Raw genomic sequence first — 17,689 nt, forward strand, 5'->3', positions numbered from 1 at the left:
TTCACTCAAAATCTCACAATACATGGCCCCCATTCATTCTTTCCTTTACACGGATCAGTCGTCCTGGTCCCTTTGCAGAAAAACAGCCCCAAAGCATGATGTTTCCACCCCCATGCTTCACAGTAGGTATGGTGTTCTTTGGATGCAACTCAGCATTCTTTGTCCTCCAAACACGACGAGTTGAGTTTTTACCAAAAAATTATATTTTGGTTTCATCTGAACATATGACATTCTCCCAATCTTCTTCTGGATCATCCAAATGCTCTCTAGCAAACTTCAGACGGGCCTGGACATGTACTGGCTTAAGCAGGGGGACATGTCTGGCACTGCAGGATTTGAGTCCCTGGCGGCGTAGTGTGTTACTGATGGTAAGCTTTGTTACTTTGGTCCCAGCTCTCTGCAGGCCATTCACTACGTCCCCCCGTGTGGTTCTGGGATTTTTGCTCACCGTTCTTGTGATCATTTTGACCTCACGGGGTGAGATCTTGCGTGGAGCCCCAGATCGAGGATAGATTATCAGTGGTCTTGTATGTCTTCCATTTCCTAATAATTGCTCCCACAGTTGATTTCTTCAAACCAAGCTGCTTACCTATTGCAGGTTCAGTCTTCCCAGCCTGGTGCAGATCGACAATTTTGTTTCTGATGTCCTTTGACAGATCTTTGGTCTTGGCCATAGTGGAGTTTGGAGTGTGACTGTTTGAGGTTGTGGACAGGTGTCTTTTATACTGATAACAAGTTCAAACAGGTGCCATTAATACAGGTAACGAGTGGAGGACAGAGGAGCCTCTTAAAGAAGAAGTTGCAGGTCTGTGAGAGCCAGAAATCTTGCTTGTTTGTAGGTGACCAAATACTTATTTTCCACCATAATTTGCAAATACATTCATTAAAAATCCTACAATGTGATTTTCTGGATTTTTTTTCTCTCATTTTGTCTGTAATAGTTGAAGTGTACCTATGATGAAAATTACAGGCCTCTCTCATCTTTTTAAGTGGGAGAACTTGCACAATTGGTGGCTGACTAAATATTTTTTTGCCCCACTGTATAATTCATAATATTTCAACCGGGACTGTAGCTTCTTCAATCGGAGAGAGGGAGAAAATGTCTGATCCAAGCTGTTGTGCATGCAAAACGCTGCTGGCACCCAGCCATACAATGATGCGATGTAATCTTTCTCGCTCAAAATAAAAGCCTGAAACGATGTCTAAAGACTGTTCACACCATGGGGAAGCCATAGGGAAAGGAATCTGGTTGATATCCTTTTAAATGGAGCGAAGGCAGGCAATGGAACAGAGAGCTTTCAGGAAAAACAGCACTTCCGGGTTGGATTTTCCTCAGGGTTTCACCTGCAATATCAGTTCTGTTATACTCACAGACAATAGTTTGACAGTTTTGGAAACTTTAGAGTATTTTCTATCCTAACCTGATATGCATATTCTAGATTCTGGGCCTGAGAAATAGGTAGTTTCATTTGGGTACATTTTTCATCCAAACATCAAAATACTGCCCCCTACACTCAACAGGTTAAAGGGGTAATGTTAGGGTTATGGGAATGGGAATGGTTAGCTAAAAGGGTTTGGGTTAGCTAACATAATAAGTAGTTGCATAGTAGCAAAAAAGTAGTAAGTAGTTGAAAAGTTGTTAATTAGCTAAAGTTGTCCGTGATGAGATTCGAACCCGCAACCTTTGGGTTGCTAGATGTTCATGTTATACCTTTTGTTTTTGCCTTAACTAACCTTTTGCCTTATGTAACCATACCAAACATTACAAATCACACTAATTTGATTGTCCCGGATTTACATTTACTATGTTACGTCTAGTCTATGAGACCAGGCTGTTGATTTGAACATACAGTTCTCTGCACTGCTCCCAGGGGGCTTGACTCACATGACATCACACTGACCAATGCACTGTGTAGTGGCTCTGACTATGGCTCAGTTGTAACCTTTATCAACATTGAAATATGGATATACAGTACTGTAGGCTACTGGGGTATGGATAAATTAAAGGGGAAATCTGCGATTGATACATCCATTTCTTGTTTTACTTTTAAATTATTTATATAGACCTATACCCATTGATTATTTAATAATATAACTTATAAATGCCTCATGAGAACCAGAAATTCAAAGTTGATGTCATAGATGGTCAGTCCTTATATTCATAACTCTGTCTATGAATTTGAGAGTGGTAACATTTCTCCAACCCCAAACCTTAACTGTTTAATAAACAGTGGCGTGTTGATTACTTACAGATGACTTTCATCTTCACAGATTCAATTATGTTTGATTATCAAAAATGTAAGGTTTGAAAGTAACGGGATTAACTTTTTTATTGGCATATATAATGTCTCATATCATAACAGATCCCACTTCTGACACCAATGTAGTGAAGTTGAGGCATAGCTGACAGCTGGGCTCAATTAGTCATCACCTCATACAGTATGTCAAAAGTTTGGAAACACCTACTCATTCAAGGGTTTTTCTTTTTCTTAAAAAAACCAAACTATTTTCTGCATTGTATAATAATAGTGAAGACATCAAACTCTTGTAATAACACATATGGAATCATGTGGTAACGGATATATTATCGAATAGATATTGAAAAACACCTTGAGGATTGATTATAAACAACGTTTGCCATGTTTCTGTCGATTATTATGGAGCTAATTTGGAATATTTTCGTGACTGCAATTTCCAGGCGATTTCTCAGCCAAACGTGAAGAACAAACGGAGCTATTTCGCCTACAAAAATAATATTTTGGGAAAAAAAGGAACATTTGCTATCTACCTGGGAGTCTCGTGAGTGAAAACATCCGAAGCTCATCAAAGGTAAACGATTTAATTTGATTGCTTTTCTGAATTCCGTGACCAAGTTACCTGCTGCTAGCTGGACAAAATGCTATGCTAGGCTATCGATAAACTTACACAAATGCTTGTTTAGCTTTGGCTGTAAAGCATATTTTGAAAATCTGAGATGACAGGGTGATTAACAAAAGGCTAAGCTGTGGCTCACTATATTTCATTTGTGATTTTCATGAATAGGAATATTTTCTAGGAATATTTATGTCCGTTGCATTATGCTAATTAGTGCCAGGCAATGATTACGCTCCCGCATGCGGATGGGTAGTCACTTAAGCCATCTGCCACTCCACAAAACGATAGTCCATCATTACTTTAAGACATGAAGGTCAGTCAATTCAAAAAATGTCAAGAACCTTGAACGTTTCTTCAAGTGCAGTCGTAAAAACCATCAAGCGCTATGATGAAACTGTCTCTCATGAGGACCGCAACAGGAAAGAAAGACTCAGAGTTACCTCTGCTGCAGAGGATAAATTCATTAGAGTTAACTGCACCTCAGATTGCAGCCCAAATAAATGTTTCACAGAGTTCAAGTAACAACACATCTCAACATCACCTGTTCAAAGGAGACTGTGTGAATCAGGCCTTCATGGTTGAATTGCTACAAAGAAACCACTACTAAAGGACACCAATGAGAAGAAGATACTTGCTTGGTCCAAGAAGCACAAGCAATGGACATTAGACGGGTGGAAATCTGTCCTTTGGTCGGATGAGTCCAAATTTTATATTTTTGGTTCCAACTGCCGAGTCTTTGTGAGATGCAGAGTAGGTGAACGGATGACCTCCGCATGTGTGGTTCTCATCATGAAGCATGGAGGAGGAGGTGTGATTCTTCACTATTATTCTACAATGTAGAAAATAGTAAAAATAAAGAAAAACCCAAGAATGAGTAGGTGTGTCCAAACCTTTGACTGTACTTGCCAACCCAATTAGATACTACTGTGGTGTTAAACTGTCTGCTAGGTCATCTTAGTGAACAACGCCAAATAGTCCCCTGGCCTGTGATGTTCATAGATAATGATTGTCGATGTTGATATTGTTAAATTAGTTATCCATATTTTCACCAATGCAATAGAAAAAAACTGATCACAGGCCTAAACTCCAACCACAAACGTTACGGAAAGATGTCTTTACTCTATAAGAAGATTGTAAAGTTTACGACATGGCCAAGGATCTGATCTCACCATGTATATCATTGTCTCAGTAGTTCCTGTAATCAGTGTACTATGTAATCCTTAGTGGTCTGGAAATGCTCTGCAACCCAAGGAGAAATTGTTGAGCTTTTGTTGAGAGACTGTTGAGCTTGCTTGGCACATTGGGACCAATAGAATAGTCACAAAAATGCAAACCCCGCCCATCTGGCACTCCAAGAAGGCTCAAACATTTGAAAGATATTAAATTCTACTTGAAACCATGTCTGACTTTGTGTATGGCAGTATGGGTACTTCATTCTAGCCTTGTCAGACAAGCACAATGCTGAACATGACGATGATTTAACGTCATGTTACAGTCTTATTCTGCAAACCCGTGGAGGGGATTCTTATTCATGTTTAATGAATAGTTTTGACTTAAAGCTCACAAATGTTGATTATGTAATGATCTGTGTACTTTGCTGGTGTGAGTGCATCTAAAGATAACATCAAAATGATACACAGTGGGGCAAAAAAGTATTTAGTCAGCCACCAATTGTGCTGGTGGAAAATTAGTATTTGGTCATAACAAAAGTTTATCTCAATACTTTGTTATATACCCTTTGTTGGCAATGACAGACGTCAAACATTTTCTGTAAGTCTTCACAAGGTTTTCCCACACTGTTGCTGGTATTTTTGCCCATTCCTCCATGCAGATCTCCTCTAGAGCAGTGATGTTTTGGGGCTGTTGCTGGGCAACACGGACTTTCAACTCCCTCCAAAGATTTGAGATCTGGAGACTGGCTAGGCCACTCCAGGACCTTGAAATGCTCCTTACGAAGCCACTCCTTCGTTGCCTGGGCGGTGTGTTTGGGATCATTGTCATGCTGAAAGACCCAGCCACGTTTCATCTTCAATGCCCTTGCTGATGGAAGGAGGGTTTCACTCAAAATCTCACGATACATGGCCCCATTCATTCTTTCCTTTACACGGATCAGATTTTTTTTCTCATTTTGTCTGTCATAGTTGAAGTGTACCTATGATGAAAATTACAGGTCTCTCTCATCTTTTTAAGTGGGAGAACTTGCACAATTGGTGGCTGACTAAATACTTTTTTTGCCCCACTGTACCTCCTGTGTCAAATTGCCACCATAACAAAAGTTCAAAATGTCCAGTATTTCTGTGTTCATATTTCAGATAAACATATGGATTTTTCTGACATTCAGAATGGTGAAAAAATGCATGCTGAGGACAAATAGAGCCACTCTACAAATGATTATTAACCCAAACACAGTGGAGAACAATGAGGGCCTTCTACGTCTTCAGAGAAGGGCTAAAGATGGATAAAATAATAATAATAACAATAATAATTATAATTATATTGTTATTTTCAATGATGTTCTGATTTAATCTCTTCAGTTTTTGTTGGAAAGGAAAGGGTTAACACTGAATATAAAAAAATATCCAATCAGGGTTTTTCTTTGGTTGCCTCTGGGGCTAGCTAAATCAGCCATTGGCTAGGCTATCAGAAGCTTGGAAGAAGGAATCTGCCATTCCACTGTATTAGGGCAGCATTTTAGAGTGACAGTGGAATCAACCAATCACATTTTGACTTGTAATGGGTGGGACCATTTTTACAAAACTCTTTCTCTTTTTAAAACAGGTCATTTCGCAATAGCAAGCCGTAGTTTTCCCACAGTCTAGCTAGCTATCTTTTGTTGTAAACTAGTTTGCAGCAGCTGCAGCAGGTGTTATCGAAGAGGATGTTGTTGCTAATTTGTTAGCTTCTCCCTTTTCAAGAATAACTTTCAACAAGAAGTTAACCTTTTACTGCAGTGGGCTAGATCAGGGTCACACAGTGGAATTATAGGTAGTCTTTAACAAATCTACTTTGAAACAAAAGTATACACCTCGCACATGGTTATGGGCTTAAAAAAAGAAACCTGTACCATGTCAACTAGTTTTTTTTTGCATCCCAATTTTAATATATATCGCAGAAGACTGAGATATAACAAAACTGTTTGACATAGAAACACCAGATGTCAGAATTTTTTTATTTTATTATTTATGATAAAAAATATTAATAACATTCCACCCATGAGGCCAAAGAGTGTGCTTTTGGTCATTGGCTGAAGGAAAGGGTTGTTTCAAATGATCATCAGCTGGTGAGTGGAACTGTGTTTTTTGTAATAATAATGTAGAATTGTTTTGTTTTTCCTCAATCTGATTGGGTGGGCCTGGCAGGGCCTGGCTCCCCAGTGGGTGTGCCTGTGTCATCGAAGGTCCACTCATGCCTACAGTATACCCCTGATGCAAACAGCTCATGATGACTGAATTGCACATCACAAATAGCCAACTAACCAAGACTTCGGACCAAACTTTTTCAGTACCTGGTTTACATACTCATTGTTGCCTTAGTTACAATTTACTGGTAGATATCATACATTGAAATGTCCTACCTGCCGGCTCCATGCCAAAACCAGTTGAGCTGCGCGCGTTTGCTGACTACATATTGTATTCTGCTGAAACTAGGCTGTGTGCAGCGCGCAAGCGAGCACATTTCACGTGATTTGCGATTGTGTAGGCTACTTTGTGTATGATTTCACTATTGTACTACATAATCGTATACCTCCACTACACTACTTTAATAAGCATCCGTGGGGATTAAGAAGTGAGTATACGCAATGCCCACTGGAAGAAAAGTGTGTATACGGTATATACCTGCATAGCTTCCACTACACCATTGGCCCAATAAGTGCACTCTCCTACACGAGTGCGCTGGTATTACCGTTGCTGTCCTTTCAGAATCACGAACCCGTCACACACTGAAGACCTATGTCCGATAGGTTCGCCACTGCGCAATCATGTCTATAAAAGACCGAGACCGGTCTCGAGTACTACAACACTGCTGCATAGGGTTGAACGTTGTTCATTTTTGTCTAGCTGATGTTCTTCTGATGTTTCTTAGGGATATTGTTCGTGATATCTCCTCCCTCTGTTACAATTTACAACTAAACTTCAGACTCGGATTAGTTTGTTAATAGAATAGGAATGCGTTGTCTGTATTGTACAAGTACCACATTCCAGTAGTTATCATAACATATTCATTGTGCGAGTTTAAAATCCATATATTTTGTATATGATATGTGTGTGTGCGCGCGCCTGTGTTGTTTCCTTGAGCAAGTCATGACTACAATGATGAACTCCGTAGTGGCGTTATCATTGGAGACCACAGCTACAAATTCATAATTATGGCCAAACCCCGCCTATTTCTAAAATGTATCTTCTTAAAAAAAAAGATTTTAAACTTACCCCCACAGCTAGCTTATACCAAAACCTAACCTTAAATTAAGATCAAAAAGCTATTTTTGTGTTTTCATTAATTGTTATGATAGCCAATGTTGGCTTTGTGACTGTGGTAACTAGTGACAACCTAGTCATAGCGGGTTTGCATCTAGGCAAGCAAGCACTCCCAACAAAGTTACGTATAACCCGAAGGAGGGGCAGAAATAAAATGAACTTTTCCGCATTCCACGGTTAACTGTAAAGAACTCTGACTGTAGGCTCATCTACACATGGACAGGGGAGTTTGCTACGTCGTTGACTAGTTGTCCTACTACTTGTTAACTAGTTGTCATCGGGAAAAATTCATTGCAACGCATTAGAAGAACAAACACTTATTTGTTTCAGTTTGCAAAAGAGCCTGGTCAGGCATTCAGTTGGGTGAGTGTTTCTCCTGACGATCTTTTCGACGCATTTTGTTTTCGCTGATTTATGCTTATATATACACACACACACACACACACACACACACACACACACACACACACACACACACACACACACACACACACACACACACACACACACACACACACACACACACACACACACACACACGTGTGTGTGTGTGTATGTGTATGTGTATGTAAACCACCCAGGCGACCCAATAAATTATAACCTCATGATAATAAACGATGTGCCGCTCTCATCACCCGCTTTTCTCTCAAAGGCCATTGCGCACGACTGCTGCAACCTCTCGATCGTTCCCGACTAGTTAAATTAGATGAAAAACTGCAATACCTTTTGGAATAGAACATTTATTTTCGGGTTGTGTTCTGCTATAGTAAATGAGAAAGTTGGGCACGTTACACACCATTTATTCTAGAGTAAATTATGGGATTGTTTTTCATAACTGGTTCATCCGAGTTTCTGATTATATATTTTTTTGCATAACGTTTAGGCACCCTCACTTCTCTTTCTCTCCATTGACTTTCATAGTTCCCAAATTCCAACGATTCAGCTTTCATATATTATTATTGAGGTGTCCACATGATCATAATCTTCTCTAAATCTTTTGCTTTATGTGGTGATCAATTTAGTAGTTCTTTATCCTATGACTAGCTGGTAAACGACTTTATAGTTACACACAAACACACACAGGGGAAGGCCAAACTCAACATAATGTTGAAAAATGAACAGATCACATTCCCTTAGACACACCAGTGTGGCCAGGGTCTGCAGTAGCCCAATAATGGATTAAATGAGCCTAATGTTACTCTTTATAGTCCAAGGACCTTACATGTTCTGTTTAGAGGTGAATTGGCTCTGGCAGCCGAAACAACCAAATGCACCATCTAAACGTGAATCGAATGTGAAACACTCCTGCCCCATAGCATGTTAGCTGGAGTACATTGGTGACATGCTGAACGTCAATTGTCGCTCATGGAGTGCCAGACTAGTCTCTTTGCTCAGTTGGCTAATACAGTGGGTTTTGATTGGCGTGTGTTGTTGTACAGAAGGTTGCAAATTTGATCCCTGCTCTTGGCAGAATAGAATACACTCTGTTTACGTGGTACTGGTCCATGGCTTGTGCCCACACTGAAGTCAAGTGGGTTGAGCAGTAGTTATCTCAGAACAGATCAGTCTCTCTACACTCCATGATGATGGCATATTTTCTTCAGAACTGAACTGTCTATCTCTGACTCATCTCTTGTGAGGATAGATGTATGATAACAAGGCATTTTTTGTTTTATGGGGCACCTAGTCAGCCAGACGCGCACGCACGCGCACACACACATTTTGCATACACAAAGACACCAGTTTGCTGGTGGCACCCATAAACAACCGCTTCTTCACACTTACTCTTCAGATTAGAGTGCCCTAGATAAGACAGTAAAGCCAGGGTCTGTCTGTCTATTTTGGCCCACATTTAGGAGCAAGGCCTCACTTTTAGCCGCTTATCAGACCTCTTGACATGATGACATAGTGCACCGTTCATAGACAAGGGCCATTGTTCCACTGCAGTGTTATTTGGGGAAGGGGTGGTTTTGGAGTTGTGGGGGAGCTGGTTCTTGAATCAACGCTGTTGTTCTCAGGATATTGTTATGTTGTTGACTTCATGGTATTGGGGTGGGAAGCTGGGGGTGGATCATGAGGGGAGTCTCGGGAATGTCTTCTTGAGAATGATTTTTAGCAGTGGAGGGGGCATGCACATAAAAACTGTCAGACAGAGTCTGAGGGTGAAAGATATTATTGTGTTCTGTAGTTAGTATATATACAGGAAGACTCACAAACACTCACATGCTGTCACAAATAGACACATTTAAGTTTACACCAGTTGTATTCGGCGCACGTACATAACCTCTATATGATTGCAGACTGTTGAAGTTGACCCCTCTTGTATTCGGCGCACGTACATAACCTCTATATGATTGCAGACTGTTGAAGTTGACCCCTCTTGTCCTCACTCCCTTTCTCTCACTCTCATAATCTCTTTCTTTCCCTGTCTCTTTCTGCCTCCCTCCCTCACACCATATTTTGCTGTCTGTCTGTCTGTCTGTCTGTCTGTCTGTCTGTCTGTCTGTCTGTCTGTCTGTCTGTCTGTTTTTATGATGCTGGTTTTTGGAGACAACATGCTTTTCTCTCATTGTCAGCATTTCTCTATTTCACTCTCTTTCACCCTCTCTGTATTTGGTTCACTATATTAGGCACGACTGGACGCCGACAAGGATAATTCTTCCCTGCAATTAACATCAGTAATCCTTTCAAAACTGATCACCAATCCCCATTGAAAATATTCAAAAGGGCCACATTACATAACCAAGGGGGAAAAAACACTCACTGATGCATGCACTGATGTACTTTGACACTTGAGGCTTTCTGAGGGTTTTAGTCTGTTATTTTAATCACATTTGTTTTCATACGGTGGGTAGAGGCAAAAGAGTAATACTCTGTGAACTTGCACATTTAAACACTGTCTCACTCTTCAGTCCCTCCGTGTTCACTGCTAAGAAAGGCTTATGGGTAATTCCATTTGATTTCAATAACTTTTTGACTGCACCCCTTTTGATTTGAACTTAACTTCCCATACATATTTGCCCATAGTAGAAGTGGTCAAAACTGACAAAACATTTACGAGATAGAGGTGCTAGAAGTTGACCCATTTTGCATACTCCACCATACCACAAGACATCCATGTCTTTATCACTGGTAAAGATAAATTGTGTAGTTTGATACCATTTAATTAAGTGATAATGTCCGAGAAGCTGGTGTTTGGAGGATATATTGGCATGGGTGTTCTTAGGCACGAGATTAAGTCCAAACACCGGCTTCGAGGGCATTATCACATTTATACAACGGGTTACCAACATATTTAAATAATGATTGACATATATTCATTAAAAACATTATTTTGATGAATTTATCCATACTATTTCATCCGTCCACAAGATATAGTCCCTAAACAAATCTAGGGTTGCTACCCAAGCCGGCTGGTCGTTCGTTCTGTTGGTTCAGTTGCCAGAGACAGGACCCAGTCGTTCAGTCTTTTTGTTCTGTATCTGTTTGTTCTAAATGTTCCATTGCCATACTGGCTGGTAACGTTCTTATCCCTTGAATGTAAGCTAGCCAACTAAGGCTAACTTACAGTGACATCAACCAGTGCAGACAGAATTACAACAGTAGCTGCATTTGTTTAACCTGTTTTGTTGTGACATTTATTTGGATACATCCATAACAATGAGCTAATGAGGCACGATTTCACCTGGCATAAAAAAAGTTCTCTCTCGTTAGGACACTGTTGTTCAGAGGAGCTAGCCAACAACACAACTAACACAATAACTTCAAACTGAAGCTGGAAAGACTGCAAACTAGCCGTTCTTTGTTTTATTTGACCTTTTTTAAATTTACATTTCTTTGCATATATCCATAAAAATTATGCCAGCTGATTCATGATTTCGACTGGCTGAGAAACGCTGCCTGCCTCTATTCCTCATCAGTTCGAGATTGAATTTGAATATTGAAACAATGTTGCAAATGTCGGCAAGACAGACAGCTAGGTTAATACAAATTGCCATGTTTGAAAACTAAATGTTAGTCTAAAAGAAATGTGAGATAATGTCTTGATCAATGGCGATTTTAGCATGTAAATCTTGGTGGGACAAAAAAAATGAAAAATGTGGGATGCATGCCAGCAAAGCCACAACACAACGCAACACTAAACAATACATTAATTGGACTATAACGGTGACAAACGGTGCCCTCAAACTGTTAGGGCCTACATAAAGCTGTCCCAACAGCAGTCCCAACTAGAGGTCGACCGAATATGATTTTTCAACGCCGATACCAATTATTAGAGGACCAAAAAAAGCTGATACCAATTAATTGGCCTATTTAAAAAACAAAATAATGATTTGAAATAATGACAATTACAACAATACTGAATGAACACTTATTTTAACTTAATATAATACATCAATAAAATCAATTTAGCCTCAAATAAATAATGAAACATTTGGTTTAAATAATGCAAAAACAAAGTGTTGAAGAAAGTAAAAGTGCAATATGTGCCATGTAAAAAAGCTAACGTTTACGTTCCTTGCTCAGAACATAAGAACATATGAAAGCTGGTGGTTCCTTTTAACATGAGTCTTCAATATTCCCTGGTAAGAAGTTTTAGGTTGTAGTTATTATAGGAATTATAGGACTATTTCTCTCTATACCATTTGTATTTCATATACCTTTGACTATTGGATGTTCTTATAGGAGCTTTAGTATTGCCAGTGTAACAGTATAGCTTCCGTTCCTCTCCTCGCCCCTTCCTGGGCTCGAACCAGGAACACACATCGACAACAGCCACCTTCGAAGCATCGTTACCCACCGCTCCGCAAAAGCCGTGGGGGGAACAACTAGGGGAACAACTACTCCAAGTCTCACAGCGAGTGGCGTTTGAAACGCTATTAGCGCGCACCCCGCTAACTAGCTAGCCATTTCACATCGGTTACACCAGCCTAATCTTGGGAGTTGATAGGCTTTAAGTCATAAACAGCTCAATGGGGCGGCAGGGTAGCCTAGTGGTTAGAGCATTGGACTAGTAACCGGAAGGTTGCAAGTTCAAATCCCTGAGCTGACAAGGTACAAATCTGTCGTTCTGCCCCTGAACAGGCCGTCATTGAAAATAAGAATTTGTTCTTAACTGAGTTAAGAACAAGTTAAATAAAGGTTTTTAAAACCAAGCATTGCGAAAAGCTACTGGCAAAACACACGAAAGTGCTGTTTGAATGAATGTTTACGAGCCTGCTGCTGCCTACCACCGCTCAGTCAGACTGCTGTATCAAATATCAAATCATAGATTTAATTATAACATAATAACACACAGAAATACAAGCCTTTGGTAATTAAAATGGTTGAATCCGGAAACTATCATTTCGAAAACAAAACATTTATTCTTTCAGTGAAATACGGAACCGTTCCGTATTTTATCTAACGGGTGGCATCCCTAAGTCTAAATATTGCTGTTACATTGCACAACCTTCAATGTTATGTCATAATTACGTAAAATTCTGGCAAATTAGTTCGCAACGAGCCAGGCGGCCCAAACTGTTGCATATACCCTGACTCTGCGTGCAATGAACGCAAGAGAAGTGACACAATTTCACCTGGTTAATATTGCCTGCTAACCTGGATTTCTTTTAGCTAAATATGCAGGTTTACAAATATATACTTCTGTGTATTGATTTGAAGAAAGCCATTGATGTTTATGGTTAGGTACAGTCATGCAGCGATTGTGCTTTTTTATTTATTTTTACAAATGCACTTTTGTTAAATCATCCCCCTTTTGGCGAAGTCTTTGTTAGGAAGAAATAGTCTTCACACAGTTCGCAAAGAGCCAGGCGGCCCACACTGCTGCATATACCTTGACTCTGTTGCACAGAACGCAAGATAATTGACAATTGCCGTAGTTAAAAGAAATTCATGTTCGCAGGCAATATTAAATAAATATGCAGGTTTAAAAATATACACTTGTGTATTGATTTTAAGAAAGGCATTGATGTTTATGGTTAGGTACACGTTGGAGCAACGACAGTCCTTTTTCGAATGCGCAACGCATCGATTGTATGCAATGCAGGACACGCTAAATAAACTAGTAATATCATCAACCATGTGTAGTTAACTAGTGATTATGATTGATTGATTGTTTTTTATAAGATATGTTTAATGCTAGCTAGCAACATACCTTGGCTTATTACTGCATTCGCGTAACAGGCAGGCTCCACGTGGAGTGCAATGAGAGGCTAAATTGAATCCCCGAGCTGACAATCCCCGTTCTGCCCCTGAACAAGGCAGTTGACCCACTGTTCCTAGGCCGTCATTGAAAATAAGAATGTGTTCTTAACTGACTTGCCTCGTTAAATAAAGGTGTAAAAAAAATTGGGGGGGTATCTGTACTTTACTATTCATGTTTTTGACAACTTTTACTTTTACTTCACTACATTCCTAAATAAAACAATGTACTTTTTACTACACACATTTTCTATGAAACCCAAAAGTACTCCTTATTTTTTGAATGCTTAGCAGGACAGGAAAATGGTCAAATTCATGCACTTATCTGGCTATCCGTAAATTAAAAAACAAGAAAATAATGCCATCTGGTTTGCTTAATATAAGGAATTAGAAATTATTTATACTTTTACTTTCAATACTTAAGTATATTTTAGCAGTTACATTTACTTTTGATACTTAAGTATATTTAAAACCAAATATTTTTAGACTTTTACTTTTACTTGAGCAATTTTCTATTAAGGTATCTTTATTTTTACTCAAGTATGACCATTGGGTACTTTTACCACCACTGGGTAGGGTGGGTATGCAAAATGGGTCAACTTTGAGCACCTCTATCTCCTAAATGTTTTGGCATTCATGTTCAAAAAGTTATTTTCTGTCCACTTCTACCATGGGCAAATGCATATAGAAAGTTTTGTTAAAAAAGTGATTGACATCAAATGGAATGACCCTCATGTTTCTTTCTCTACTGTTCTGAGTCATTGTTCTATCACTGTTTGTGGTTTTAAGTTATTTGTGCTGCAATAGATAGAAACAGTAATGGGGTCTTTTTGTAAGCACTAAATCTGCCATGGTTCGAGACAATGAATGGCATTTTTGGAGAAGTTTTGTATAAATGCTGTTTTGTTCTATGAGATCATCAGCTAGTGTAACTTCTTGTGAATTTTGGCTTCATAATTAATAACGGTCATGTTAACTGACAGCTATTATCTCATATAACAAAACATATAAGATCTCCTAAGCCTGTGTTTCCCTCAGACCTTAATTTCTGCATTTATTCCAGAACCCTATTCTTTAATAGGGTTCTGTTCATTTTTCCCATAGGGATGCCTGAACGAACCAGAGGTAGCTCATTTCCGTGATAAAGAACTACAAGCTGGTGAGCTCTATAGAGCCTTCTTCTTATGAGTGGAATCCTAATTTCAGATATTTCAGATTGGACTCGAGCTAAAATCATCCATTGGCCTCAACTGAAAATATGTCTGAACATTTGAGTTGCGGGTGCACATCTCAATATTGGTTTTGTGTTGTAAATATGTAGTGGTGTTTTTTGTGTGATGTGCCTTGTGTTTGGACCCCAGAAAGATTAGCTTATCGGGTCCATAATAATAATAATAATTTTTAAACGTCAGGATTCAATTGATCCCCTATGCACCTCAAACTCAACTCTGGAACTCGAAGCCAGTTCCACTGCATTTTTTAAATTGTTCCCCTGTAATCAGGGACTGATTTAGACCTGGGACACCAGGTGTGCACAATTCATTGTCAGGTAGAACAGAAAACCAACAGGCTCTAGACCTAATAGGGTAAGAGTTGAATACCCCTGCATGCTATCACATTTGCCTTAGAACTGTGATATTAATTGTTTTCTTTTTCTCTTTGTTCAGGTCCCGACCTTGTGAAGACATAGTTGAAATCACCATGCAGCACATGGATGTCAACCAACAGTAACATACAGTGAGGTGAAACTGAGGAGAAGAAGATCAGTATGGCAGTCTTTAATAAGCTTGATAATGTGGAAGACCTCTATGAGATTGGAGAAGTACTTGGGAGGTAAGGATGGTCATTATAAAAGGTATTCTTGTATGAGGCTGTTGAGGTGAGGAAGGTAATTATAACTCTGAATTCAGTTGCTTTTCAAGGTCAGTTTTGCATATGCTGTCTTGTTGCATAGGTCAATGTTAACTAAAATTCAACCTATGCAATTGAAATAATAAAGAAATGGACCAAATTGTGAATAGAAAGAAACTACTCATGTCTGAGTCTTGTTGCTTTTCACCATCACAAATGACATTGCAGAACAGCTACATAAATAAATCTGTGTTGTGTTCAGGAGGAACATATTTTTATTGGATAGACTCAGGTAGTACCCACCCATTTCAAGATGTTTCCAAGCAAGTAAATAAATTGTTGCACTTTGTCGCCGCCCCAGTGGCCACTTTGGGCAGGTGCGGGAGGTGCGCGAGCGGGCCACGGGGGCTCGCTGGGCTGGGAAGTTCCTGAAGATTAGGAAGTGCGCCAGCAGCCGGCTGGGCATGGAGAGGAAGAGCGTGGAGCGGGAGGTGGAGGTCCTGCAGGCCCTGCAGCATCCCAACATCATGGCCCTTAAGGATGTGTTTGAGAGCCGGGCCGAGGTGGTGCTGGTGCTGGAGCTGTGAGTGGGGGGAGGAAGGAGAAAACAATACTATTTGAACCCAGGTCGTAATTGATTCCATGAAGTGGCTGAATTATGTAGTAGAGTTAAGTTCTAACACTTCTCTCCATTTATTTTCAGTATTAGTGGAGGAGAGCTGTTTGACTTCATTGCTGAGAAGGAGAACCTGACAGAGAGCGAAGCCATCGAGTTCATGAAGCAGATACTTCTGGGTGTGGGCTTTATGCACAGCAAACAAATAGGCCATTTTGACCTAAAGGTAAATTATGCTAGTGTGTTGATTTGACATAACTTTAGTTTGTTACTCACTCCATATGACATTTAGAAATCCAGTGGTGCAATAGTCTGTGGTAGTGATTTACATCTAACCTCTTACCTCCGCAATAATACTGCTAATGTAGTAGTATGCATGAACATAGTAACACATCAAAACCTGTCCATTTATTGAATCCAAAATCCTAGGCTTTTAGGCATAAGTACTTGAAGTGAAAAGAGCATATCTGTATTCATCCATCCCAAAACCACATCAGACAAACATGCTGATACTGTTACTTATTAACAGAAATGTCCATGCCGCACGCTTACCGCACATGGTCGTGTTTGTATCCACAGGTGCCACTAAACAGAGTGTGCCTGTTCACTAGTGTTGATGAACATGCTGTTTGCGTGCCGGTTGGTCAGAGCGCGGTTCGCATGCAATTGACCATTATGGTCAGATTGACCTCATTTTGCATGTAACATGTTTACTCCCCTTCCCCAATCAGCCGGAAAACATCATGCTGTCAGCCAAGATGGCCCCAAACACTGACATTAAGATCATCGACTTTGGGCTGGCCCACCGCTTCCAGCCAGGGGAGGAGTACAAGTGCATGAGTGGCACCCCCCAGTATATTCGTGAGTAGTACAGTAATTTCATATGAGTTAAGCCCAGTTTAAAAACGATGTAAATGCATCCATCCTCATCCTTTGCTGTGAAGCACTTACTGACATGACTGGATTCTTGAGTACTGGATTCTTGAAACCCATTGCTTTCGTTATATCCAATTGTCCCACCACTGATTGAGGGAGGGAGGGAGGGAGGATACTTTAGAAAAAGACTAGGACAGACTGTAAGCTAGGTTCAGTACGATTTCTGCCACCATGGTGCATCAGTCAGAATGAGAATCAGGAGATGGAACCAGAATCCAGGTTTAGGGGTATTTATTAAACAAAGTTCAAACACAGGAACGAACAGAGGCATATGGGGGAGTGTTTTGGAACAGAGGTAGGGCTTGTGCTTTAGGATGTGGCTTGTAAGGCCTTGGAGATAGGATTGGATGTCGTGGTCTGGAAGGGAGATTCAAAAGGGAAACATTAGGAACACAACATAAAGCTGCTGACGTGACAAAGTAGTGCCAGGTGACTTATAGGGAATGAGCTTAACATATAGCTACAAACTAAGGAGGCGGCCAGGACTCAACACAGAAGGGCCATTAGCATAGCAGGGATATAAAGGATTTAACATAAGTTCAGGCAGCATAATATACATGGTTAACATTTCTCCTACAATACAAGGCACTTACTTAATCATATCAAGCACAATGGCAGGATGGAGCCACCTCGTGACAACACCAAGTAAACTATTCTAGTGTGTAGGAAGGAGCATGCCACTTAAATAGAACCTGAAAGGCGTTGAAAAAGACAAAAGTGGCGTGATTTAGGC

General features: G+C 40.0%; 1 protein-coding gene across 8 annotated transcripts in view; it reads left to right on the top strand.

The window, feature by feature from the left end:
• LOC118399437 (death-associated protein kinase 2-like) overlaps positions 1-17,689 on the top strand; it is a 34,570-nt gene that overhangs the window by 1,829 nt on the left and 15,052 nt on the right. Inside the window, exons 1-6 of one of the 8 annotated variants that reach the window (XM_035795511.2) lie at positions 7,481-7,712; positions 14,617-14,712; positions 15,221-15,386; positions 15,766-15,987; positions 16,108-16,246; positions 16,752-16,881. In XM_035795511.2, coding sequence (XP_035651404.1) covers positions 15,322-15,386; positions 15,766-15,987; positions 16,108-16,246; positions 16,752-16,881 — 556 coding nt within the window. In that variant the 5' untranslated portion in view covers positions 7,481-7,712; positions 14,617-14,712; positions 15,221-15,321. Of the gene's footprint in view, positions 1-2,698; positions 2,830-6,136; positions 6,155-7,480; positions 7,713-14,616; positions 14,713-15,220; positions 15,387-15,765; positions 15,988-16,107; positions 16,247-16,751; positions 16,882-17,689 lie in introns of those variants that run through there. The other 7 variants (XM_035795512.2, XM_052472098.1, XM_052472097.1 and 4 more) reach the window with 7 other exon arrangements.

Source organism: Oncorhynchus keta, chromosome 20, assembly GCF_023373465.1.
Source record: "Oncorhynchus keta strain PuntledgeMale-10-30-2019 chromosome 20, Oket_V2, whole genome shotgun sequence".
Lineage (NCBI taxonomy): Eukaryota > Metazoa > Chordata > Actinopteri > Salmoniformes > Salmonidae > Oncorhynchus > Oncorhynchus keta.